We start from the raw sequence: 11,674 nt of genomic DNA on the forward strand, positions 1-11,674 counted from the left end.
TCTCTAAGCCTGCATTCGAGTGTCCTTACAGAACAACGTGCCAGTCACCCCATCTCGCCCAGCACAGAGGAATGGCCACGGAGACTGACACGTTCTAACAGGCCATCACACCGCCGAGCTCACATATACAATAATCCATCACCACCCTACCTACTTACCCATCACGTTATATAAGATTTAGGGCGGTAGCAGCTATAACCAGCAGCCGAGCTAGTTCACGATGTTCCGGTTGGTGACGGGGGGGGGGATACCAAAGGCCAGCGCATTTAAAATAAACCAAGTCCTTCACGGAAGCCCGGTCCTCTACTGGCTTCTGCTCAAAGGCAACTCCACTCTTGTGTCTGTAGCAATAAAAACTAAAGAGCATACATAAACCAAGAGCTTAGAGCGGTAACTCAACAAATAAATCAACTTGCAAATGAAGACTCTTGGGCTTTTTAAAAACAAAAATAAATAAAACGAAGCCAGCAAGGATAATTACCATGGGGTGGGTGGGGAGAACTACCCTAAAACAGGGTAGAAGGAAGCGTTGTTTTCAGGGTCATTGCAAACCTTACATAGGGGCCAAAGCAGGTTTGCCAGTGTGTGCACATTCAACAGGGAGACAGAATCAATGAAGGCACCCTGTACAATACACGTGCTGGTTATTACTCACTATATTTTTAGGGGTACACATTTTAAGCATCTTAGGGGTTTATGCCTAAATGAGCCATGCGAAGCAGCCTTTAGACTGAAATTCTAAGTACCCTTAATTGGAAGTAAACGCTCCTGCAAGTAATTGACTTGCAGGCCAATCTGCTTGCGGCTGGGGCTTAAACATTTCAAAGGCTTGACAAAAACCAGGATTCTCTGACTTGCGCAACTGAGCATGCATGGTATGTCGTGTATCCGTCTTGGAATCTAAAATCTGTTGCTGATTTATGAGACTCTCCAATTGCTCTTCTTTAACAAACAAAATAATGTTTCTTGAGCGCATGACTGAAGAAATGCGACTTGCCTTCCATATGTTCTAGAACAGGGGTGGGGAACCTTTTTCCTGCCAAGGGCCATTCGCACATTTATAACATCTTTCGGGGGCCACACCAGGTGTAGATCTCCCGGTGGGGGGGGGGGGAGGCTAGGGTTGCCAGGTCTCCAGCCACCACCTGGAGGTTGGCAACCCCAGGGGAGGCCACCCAGAGAAGGCCTGCAGGGCGCCCCCACTCCCCCCTCCCAGGTGGGAGGGCAGCCAGGGGTGGGCCCCAGAAAACGCAGCCCACAGTCGATTGGCAAGGGAGGAAGGGAGGAAGGAAAACAGAGAAAGAGGAAAAGGGAGGGAGGGAGAAAGAGAGAGAAAGGGAGAAAGAAATGGAGAGAGGGAGAAGAAGAAAGAAAGAAAGAAAGAAAGAAAGAAGAAAGAAAGAAAGAAAGAAAGAAAGAAAGAAAGAAAGAAAGAAAGAAAGAAAGAAAGAAAGAAAGAAAGAAAGGGAGGGAGGGAGGGAGGGAGGGAGGGAGGGAGGGAGGGAGGAAAGGGAGAAAGGGAGAAAGGGAGAAAGGGAGAAAGGGAGAAAGGGAGAAAGGGAGAAAGGGAGAAAGGGAGAAAGGGAGAAAGGGAGAAAGGGAGAAAGAAGAGAGAAAGAAAGAGAGAAAGAAAGAGAGAAAGAAAGAGAGAGAGAAAGAGAGAGAGAAAGAGAGAGAGAAAGAGAGAGAGAAAGAGAGAGAGAAAGAGAGAGAGAGAGAGAGAAAGAGAGAGAGAAAGAGAGAGAGAAAGAGAGAGAGAAAGAAAGAGAGAAAGAAGAGAGAGAAAGAAAGAGAGAAAGAAAGAAAGAAAGAAAGAAAGAAAGAAAGAAAGAAAGAAAGAAAGAAAGAAAGAAAGAAAGAAAGAAAGAAAGAAAGAAAGAAAGAGAGGGAGGGAGGGAGGGAGGGAGGGAGGGAGGGAGGGAGGGAGGGAGGGAGGGAGAAAGGGAGAAAGGGAGAAAGGGAGAAAGGGAGAAAGGGAGAAAGGGAGAAAGGGAGAAAGGGAGAAAGGGAGAAAGGGAGAAAGAAAGAGAGAAAGAAAGAGAGAAAGAAGAGAGAGAAAGAAAGAGAGAAAGAAAGAGAGAGAGAAAGAGAGAGAGAAAGAGAGAGAGAAAGAGAGAGAGAAAGAGAGAAAGAGAGAGAGAAAGAGAGAGAGAAAGAGAGAGAGAAAGAGAGAGAGAAAGAGAGAAAGAAAGAGAGAAAGAAAGAGAGAGAAAGAAAGAGAGAAAGAAAGAGAGAAAGAAAGAGAGAAAGAAGAAAGGAAAGAAAGAAAGAAAGAAAGAAAGAAAGAAAGAAAGAAAGAAAGAAAGAAAGAAAGAAAGAAAGAAAGAAAAGGACGGAGGGAAAGAAAAAAAGGACGGAGGGAAAGAAAAAAAGGACGGAGGGAGACAAAGAAAGAGACAGAAAAAGAGGAAGAGAGGGAGAGAAAGGAGAAAGAGTGACAGAAAAAGAGGAAGAGAGAAAAGCCTCCCTCCCACACACACACACACCTGCGCATGCCGGCCTGCGCGACCGGGCCCCAGCCACCCCACCTCCCCCTCCCACACACACACACCCGGCGGCACACGGAGCACCAAGCAGCCGGGCCCCAGTCTTCGTGCACTCCCCCCCCCAGAGTCCATAAAAGCCCTCCCCAAGCCCAATTGGTTCTGCATGCATGCTCTGCCGCCGGGAGCCGCCAGCCTCTCCCCCCCCCCCCCCCCGCTGCTCAACAGTCGACAGGCAGCGAGAGGGGCTTACAATGTGCCACAGCGTTCCTGCACGCCGCAGCTGTAGGGGGCAGCCTTGGGGGAAGCGTCCCTCCCCCTCCCCTCTCGCCGACCAACAACCGACAGTCGGTGAGAGGAGGTCCAAAGGGCGCGGTAAGCCGTGGCCCCAGGAACACCCTCGGGGAGGGCCACCCTGCGACCCGCCCCCCGCGGCAGGGTTCCCGGAGCTCCCGAGGGCCACAAAAAATGTCCTCGAGGGCCGTATGCGGCCCCCGGGCCTGAGGTTCCCCACCCCTGTTCTAGAAACATCGTTTTTAGTTCCGTTGGTGCCAGCACAGTGCCCCAACGACAGCGGCCCAACGTTACGCCCCGCGACGTGGTGTTTGCACAACAGTTGGTAGGAGCTATCCTAAGCACTTATTTGCTGGTACAGGGAGTCTTAAAACAGGCCAGAAGAAAGGAACGCTGTTTGCCTCTTAGCCGATGAAGGTGCCAACCTAACTTCAAAGAGGATAACGTATTGGGGGGGGGGAGCTGCAGCACAGTGGCAGAGAACATGCTTTGCATATGTAAAACCAGTCCAGTACCTCAAGTGATCTCAAGTATCAGAGGTGGGAACGACCTCTGATAGAGACCCCCTGGACAGCTGGCGCTTGCTAAGAATGGATGAACCCCTGATCTGACATAGTATGAACACCTGACGCAGACGGATGCTCTGCCCGAGTTTCTCCCCTTACAACCTGCACCACTGACCCAAAACCAAAAAACAAATAGAAAAAAGTGGCTTTGTAACTAGATAAAGATCAAGTTAGTTCGGTTCCTCTAGATTTTTTGTTTGTTTGTTTTAAGCAGGCTAGGTATGTCTTTTGATTATTGTCTTATGTTACACTGAGGAGTCGCTGAATGGAGCTATCATTTTAAGGTTATGATTATGTTTTAATGTGATATTATTATTTATCCAACTGTTATATATTTTATCTTGTTGTGACCTGCCCTGAGCCCACCTTGGTGGGGGAGGGCAGAATATAAATCTACTATTATTATTACTACTACTACTACATGTGATTTCTTCATTTTCTGCATCAACAAGGTAATACGTATGTTGGGCTGCATCCACGCGGAGGTTTTGGTCCAGTTTCTAACCGGAGCGGGATTTTTTGGGAGCATCTACACAATGACCCTTGGTTAATCATCCTGCTTCTATGTTTGCCCCTGCTTTGCAACAATCCTTCCCAAACATGTTCCGGCACCATCTTTTGGGAAAGACTGATATCCAAGCACTGTTGTATGCCACACAGATGGGAAGATGCACATTTTTGCAGGTCCCATCCCCATTCAGTGACCTTGGAGATGCTCAGTGGTAGAGCATCTGCTTGGCATGCAGAAGGTCCCAGGTTCAATCCCCGGCATCTCCAGTTAAAGGGACTAGGCAGGTAGCTAATGTGAAAGACCTCTGCCTGAGACCCTGGAGAGCCGCTGCCGGTCTGAGTAGACAACACTGACTTTGATGAACCAAGAGTCTGATTCAGTATAAGGCAGCTTCATGTGTTCCTGGGTTCAATATGTTCATTAGAGACACTGTCCTGGTCCCAGCTCTCCATGGCTGCTATTTCTCCACCACACCACCACCAAAGGGATTTAAAAAAAACAAGATGTCTGGTAACTGACATATCGCTTGAGCTTAATGCTTTTAGTGAAGTATCAATTTCAGATTTTAAGCTACAGCAATATTTTAATGAAAAATATAACTGATGCAGCATTATAGCTTAAAAACCAGCCATTCGTGTATTGCTTAAGCTTAACACTGTAGCGAAATGTCAATTACTTTTTAAAAGATTCCTCTGATGGGACCAGGGAGGGGAACGGCAGCTGTGGGTGGGTGGATCAAGGTAAGTGCCGGGAAAACTGCGCTGAGGATGCTCCCTAGCTACATGGAACAGGGAAAATTGTTGCCAGATGGATGCATCCGTAGGTCCTACCCAATGGGGACATTTCCTTCACAAACCAACATAAACCATAAGCAAACAGAGCCAACGCTAGATAATTCCCTGTTTGTTTCAATACAATTTTTACTGGAGCAGCTCCTACAGCTGTGCTCACTACACTACAGGGTGTCGTCTGCACTACCCTACCAGCTACTCTGGTGGTGGAAAATGCCGTCAAGTCACAGATGACTTATGGCGACCACACAGGGTTTTGAAGGCAACAGACATTTGGAGGTGGTTTGCCACTGGCTGCGTCCGTGTGGGCTGCATGAGTCCTGAGAGAACTGTGACTGGCCCAAGGTCACCCAGCAGGCTTCGTGTGGAGGAGTGGGGAATCGAACCCGGTTCTCCAGATTCGAGTCCGCCGCTCTTAACCACTTCGCCACGTTGGTTCACCAGAACATGCTTGGGAAGGATTGTTGCAAAGCAGGGGAAAACATAGAAGCAGGATGATTAACCGAGGACATTGTATAGATGCTCCAAAAAACCCCACTCCAGTTAGAAACCAGAGCAGAACCTCTGCATGGATGCAGCCCAACGCAAGTGTTACCTTGTTGATGCAGAAAACTACTGCATCAACTACTACCACATGGAAAAAATGCCCTGAGATTTTTCCTTGAGGATGGTCACCACACCCTATATTGAGTCTCTTTGATCTTCTTGTACTACTAAACTACCTGTAGGCACTCCCCCTCTCATTGCCCATGTTTAAAACTCTGTATCAGTAACGGCTGGTCTTCTGGGTAAGTGCATGAGATAAATTAGGTCCAAATTATCACAGTCACTTCAGTGTACACTGCAGAACATACGCAGCCCACCCTGTGCTTCGGTATGATGCCTACCTCTTGCCTTCAGAGCTCAAAATCAGACAGCAGGATAAGAAAGCCAAGCATGTCATGGTGGCCTGACTCTCATACCATAGATAGATTTACACGTCTTCCTGCTCCGGCCCAGGAATGCTACAGTTCTCCACTCTCCATGCCATGCGTAGAAATGGTGCTCCAGATTGGTTATCCATTATGCCTCTACACAATTCTCTCAAATTGAAGTATTTTGTGCCTAGCCACAGGGAATTCAACTTTGAGAACCACTGCTTCATTGCCTGTATGAGTAGTGAAGCAGGACATCTACACAGTCAGTGAAAAGTATCAGGGATGGGGCTGTGGCTCAGTGGCAGACCATTTGCTTTGCAAGCCTCATCTCCAAGGTTCAACCCCTTCTACCTCCAGTCGAAAGGTTCAAGTAGTAGGTGATGAGAAAAACCTCAAACCCTGGAGAGCCACTGCCATTCATTGTAGACAATACTGACCTTGATGGGCCAATGGACTTATTCAGTATAAGGCGGCACCATGTGTTAATCATCAAAGAAAGGAGCTGTGGGCTCCGCGATAGAGCATCTACTTTGCATGCAGAAGGTCCCAGCTACAATCCCTGGCATTTCCATCTAAAAGGACCAGGTAGTAGGTGATGTGAAGGACCTCTTTCCAAAGTCCTAGAGAGCTGCTGACAGAATAGACAATACTGACCAATAAAGCCTAAGGAAATACATAGCACAGACTTGAACACATGAAGCTGCCTTAGACTGAATCAGACACTTGGTCCATCGAAGTCAGTATTGTCTACTCAGACCAGCAGCGGCTCTCCAGGGTCTCAGGCAGAGGTCTTTCACATCACCTACTTGCCTAGTCTTTAACTGGAGATGCCGGGGATTGAACCTGGGACCTTCTGCATGCCAAGCAGACACTCTGCCACTGAGCCCTCACTAAAAGCAGCCTTCATGGTACGCAATTAGCAGGCAACTAAGGGGGAGAATGTAACATATATAAACTAGCAGGGCTCCTATGAGACTAAACCACAAAGGTCTGAACAAGCAGTGAAAAAACCACGAGAAAGATCTAAGAAGACCAAAGTTTTAAAGCCAACTATGAGGAGTACGTCTGAGATGGTCTGGGGTGTGCAGAGGCAGAAGATGGCCAGATGTGCGGAAGTGGCAATATTATCCGAGAAGCCAAAAAGGAAGGGAGGGGTGATGGATGGAGCGATCCATTTCTAAAGCCAGAAGGACTCAAGCATGTCTGGAAATCACACCATCCCTGCCTTCGGTAAGCTCCTAATCCTAGGTGGGTCTGAGCCGGTGACTCGGAGGCGAGAGAAAGCCACTCTGCACGTGCTCCGACAAACTGTTACAATCTCTTACGCTTCGGGGGGGGGGAACTAAAACTAGTTCGCGAGGGCTAAGCTCGCCACTGCAGAAGTCTTGTTCAAAATAAAGCTCTAAAAAGATGGACGTCGTCCAAAGAGACTTGGTGAATTGCAGAACAGCTCAGCCGCTCACGCAAGAAGAGAGTGATGGTTGAGAACAGGAAATGCTGACCTATGCAAGGGTGGGGGGCACCCTGAGGAGTGAAAGAGAATTTAAAATACATCTGCTGACTTTAGAAATTGCACAGTAATGATAGATTACTCAGTTATGGCTCAATCACAAGATGCGCTAAAGTTTATGACGAGGCACTACCTGTTATATCCAGTGTGCGCCACCAACGTTTATGCAGAGGGACTGGATCCTGCTTAAAATGTCCCCCCACACAAGAAGGGAGGATTCTCTTCTGTTTCCACCCCCCCACAGCTGATTTCCACCCCCTCCTCCAAGTTATTCCAAGGGACCCCTTCCCCAAGGAGCAGCATTTGGGGGACATTCTGGCCTGTGATCGGAGAGGAAGACAGATACAGCGCAAAATGAGGGCTTGTATACAAATGAGCATTTAGGCGCAACTTGATTATAACTTTCGGCGTATCTTCAAAGCGGCTGCTAAATAATAAACTGCGGGCAGAGTAACAGCCTTATCTTTACCAGACAGCAGATGGATTAGATTATAGCCGTGAGAACATACAGGGAAGTGTGAAATCGATGGAGTAACAAAGATCTTATAGAAGAATATAAATCACAACTAAATAAAAAATGCGGGTTTCTGTCTCTGCCTTTCCCCACGGGCAGACTCTCTGATCGACTGGACTATCTAAGAATCTGCAAAATAATTCGTTGAGGGGTAAGGCATTATGTCTGGCCAAGAAGAAAAGTCTTTGAAAGGTTGGGATGGTTAAGAATTCCAGACAATCTGGAAGCCCTGGAAAAGATGGGGCGCTCTGGGGAAGCAGAGAAGTTGCATTTCCGCTGAAGGAAACCTTTCGTCCAATGGAAATTTTAGGTGGGATCCAGGCCAGAGGGTTTTACACATTACAGAACTGTTCCTTTTCTATGAGCTGTAGCCATTATGACCAAGCCTGACTAGGGAACCCAAACCACAAACTTCACCTCACACATAACCCATAAACGGTAACGGAGACGGTGCAGGGTGCACCAACAAGAAGCTGAAATTGTTCGGATAAAAGACAGATGGGGGGGGATCCAAAATGGACCTCTCCATTTCCCAAAACCAGAGCTTGAAACACCCAAGTTATGGCTCACGTACCCATAACTTTGCAAGAAATCTCAGTAAACCAGCTCAGTTGAAGAAAGGCTTTTTTTACCACTACAAACAACAGATATATTCACTATTTTCAGGCCACTGAGCAGCAGTGTGTGACGGGCAGATTCCTTGCCTGGTGTTTCTTCAGGCTGAAGCCCCCCATGGGAGCAGAGCAAATGAGCACATTCCTGCACCCCACTGACAAGCCCCCCGTGTTTTGTTTGCAAACCGGCCGGCCTCCCCCCCACCCCTGGCCATCGCCACCATCTTCCTGACCGCCCCCCAAGTTTAGAGGCGCTCTTTTGGAAGCGAATTGACCACCGTCCCCCAGAACTCTGGGTCTTGCTGTGCTTGGGATTTGCTATGTCACGCACCAAGGGCGCACTGCAGCCTATACCTTGGCTTGGATTCGGGTGTGGAGAAGCAGCACCGATTTGGCAGATGGCCTCTCCCAGCCCGGATTCCTCCACATCTACCAAGGCTTCGGCCAACAGCATCTCCAGGTCCGCCTTCAGGACGGTCCATTAAATATTCATACCTGACCGCCTTTCCATTCCTCCCTCTGGTCCATTTCGTTTAGTGTCCAAGTCTGGCTTCCCGGCCAGCCAGAGGTATCGGAGGTAGGATTTGAAGACCGGGTCCCTAAATGCCAGACCTAGAACATGGAGCTACAGGCAGGGATGAAGACCCCGGGAGAAGGGTCTACTTACTGAAACCAGAAAGGAAAGAGAAGTTTCACGTGAGCAATCGCTTGGCCATTACCAACACCATGCAGCTGTGAATGGGAGCAATAAAACGATTCCTTCTCCCAAAAATAATGATAACCAGCGGGGGTGTATTTACACTTGGAGAAAACACGATGCTCGTCCACATTTCTTTTTCACTCCTCTGCTTTTAAAGCGGCACAGAGGCATATTCCAGTGTACCAGGGCCAGATTTCATCCAGAGCTCTCTCAGAAGCGGATGCCGGTTTTAACAGACTCATCCTTCGTCTCCCCCACCCCAAACACACAACCCAAACTCCAGTCCAGCAACCTTGATACGCGTTCACACATGCCAACATCTTCCCAGGAAAGAAAATGTACATAATGGGATGCATTCTGTGTGCATGAAAGGGGGACGGGCGGACGCAGGCTAGTGAATGCCAAATATGCAGCATCCCTCCCCTACACCCCCCCAATGCATGATTTTTTTTAAAGCTCTGCGGCTTTGTTCAAAACTGCAAAGCATATGTTGAATCCCTAAGAGCAACAATCTCTCCCCCCCCTGCCACCACCCCCACCCCGGGAAGGGGGAAGAGCGACCATAATAATACCCTTGTTGCAAGAAGCCATGGGGCGGCTCTGTTGTTTATAGCAGGAGAGGTAACCGCAGAGAGGCAACCTAATAAATAAAGACATTTGGCATTTATTCCATCAGGAGAAAAACAAAAGGCACGTAAAAGGGAGAAAGACGGGGGTGGGGTGGGGAAAGAGGTTTCCAACTCACCTTCAAGGGCAAAAAGAGGGGCGACCCCTAGTAGTGTGTGCAAAAATCCTAGGAGCAGCAGCCAGGGCCCCATCATTTTCACCCTGTGGGTCAGCATGCTTGTGCAAAAAAAAAATAAAGATCAGGTCTCTGAAGGCAGTCCTCGCAGCCTCCTCTTCTTCACTCTCTCCTTCTTCTTCACTCTCTCCTTCCGAGGGTCTTCAATCCTTCCACCATCCACTGAAGGAAGGGAGGGAAGGGGGGGGGAACGGATTGCAAGGAGAAGCCCCTCGCCCTCCTCCTCTCTCCCTCCCAGCCTAGGGGATGAGGGAACCCAGCCGGCTGCAAAGGCTGGGGAGGGCAGAGAGGAGGGGGGGGGGTGTTTCAGCCCTCCTTCGCGAGAAAGGGAGGCTGCATGCAGGGGGGGGTGGAAATAATAATAAGCGGGGTGGTGGGTGGGGAAAGGAGGCGCGCACCGGCTGCAATGCAAGCCGAGGGACCCGGACCAGCTCGAATGCAAGCCGAGGGATCCGAATGCAAGCCGAGGGACCCGGACCAGCTCGAATGCAAGCCGAGGGATCCGCACCGGCTGCAATGCAAGCCGAGGGACCCGCACCGGCTGCAATGCAAGCCGAGGGATCCGCACCGGCTGCAATGCAAGCCGAGGGACCCGCACCGACCACGGAAGGCTCCCGGGAAAGATGCACGGAAGGGAGGGAAGAAGGGGAAGGGAGAGGGGGTCCCTTTTGGATCCGGGGAGAGGGGAAAGAAAGAGGCAGCAGGGTCCTTTCCCTCCCCGAGACCCTCCTGGGTGGTGCAGAGGATGCACTGGGCTCGGTGCCGCTTGGGTCCCGGCGTAGTGGGCTTGCACCGGGGTGGGGGGGGGACGCCCTCCGCCTGGTGCAGCCGGAGAGAGCAGCAGAAGCCTCGGCCGCCCGACGGAGCTCGCGCCGCCTTTGGCCTGCGTGACGTCATGGGCTCCCAGGGAAAGGCAGGGGAGGGCGCTGCGAGCGGGGGCTGCGCGGGACGCGGCCCAGGGCGCATGCGCGTCCCAATATCCCCCCCCCTCCCTTCTTCCAGTTGCTGGAAAATGGGAGGAAAGGCAGCTTTTAAAAAAAAAAAAAAAAAAACCGTTCAAAGCAGCCATCCTCTGGATTCTGACCCTGCAATAATCCTTCTCGAATCCAAAGGGAAGTTCTTTCATCCCAAATTAACACTTATTCAGTGTGACACTATTAACATAAAATCCCAAGTCGTCATTGAAAGCATGCAACCACGGCTGGTGTCTCGGTTTCTGTGAGCTCTGGGTGTCAGAAAGTGGGGGACCCTTTCCCCTCTTGCACAGCCACTTTTTACTCTAACCGCATCCCTTCCATTTGGCCCCTTCCTTTTGGCTCTAACCATTCTGCTTTAACCACTCCATTTTCCATTTCAACTTGCTTACTCGGATAGATTGGGGGACGGGGGGGGGGGAGTGTGGTCATTTATGCATGGGAGGTTTTGCCCCTCTCTAGATGTACATTTCCCCCCATCTGAATTCTCAAAACTCTGCATGGGGGCTTATTGGGTTTTTTTGGGGGGGGATGAGAATTCGGGTGTGGGGGGGGGATGTGCCATCTAGAGAGGGGCAAACCCAAGGCAAAAACTCCCATGCATAATTGTCCTGTTGTGCCAGAAAGAGCGGGAGGCGGGGGGGCGTGCACGTGGATCCCCCCCGTGGGATCCCACTCCTTTCTCCAGAAGCCACCCACCCCACCTTTCAGGCACCTCAATCGGACGTGTGTTTTTTAAGTGATTGCAATTGCAAATCGCTTCTCTCTCTCTCTTTTTTTTTTTAAAGCAAAACGCCGCTGCATGGAATGCAGCGGTGCCTAGGAGCAAGCAGAGAGCCCCCCTTCCCATTGCACAAAGGGGAATGCATTGGAGCCGGCGAGCAGCGAATTGCAGCCCGGCCCTCCCCCTTCTCCCCGTCGGCTTATGGGGAAGCGGCCCCTCCTCCCTGGAAAGGTAGTCGCCGCGCGCTCGCGCGCTCCCGAAGAGAACACCTCTT

At 50.1% G+C, this 11,674-nt stretch overlaps 1 protein-coding gene across 1 annotated transcript in view; it reads right to left on the minus strand.

Moving 5' to 3' along the window:
- Nucleotides 1-9,733, minus strand: part of LRP1 (LDL receptor related protein 1) — a 400,693-nt gene extending 390,960 nt beyond the window's left edge. The window contains exon 1 of the mRNA XM_056867046.1: nt 9,646-9,733. Within this exon, the coding sequence (XP_056723024.1) occupies nt 9,646-9,721 (76 nt within the window). The 5' untranslated portion in view covers nt 9,722-9,733. The remainder of the gene's footprint in view (nt 1-9,645) is intronic.
- Nucleotides 9,734-11,674: the final 1,941 nt, after the last annotated feature.

This window comes from Euleptes europaea, chromosome 1, assembly GCF_029931775.1.
Source record: "Euleptes europaea isolate rEulEur1 chromosome 1, rEulEur1.hap1, whole genome shotgun sequence".
Taxonomy (NCBI): Eukaryota; Metazoa; Chordata; class Lepidosauria; order Squamata; family Sphaerodactylidae; genus Euleptes; species Euleptes europaea.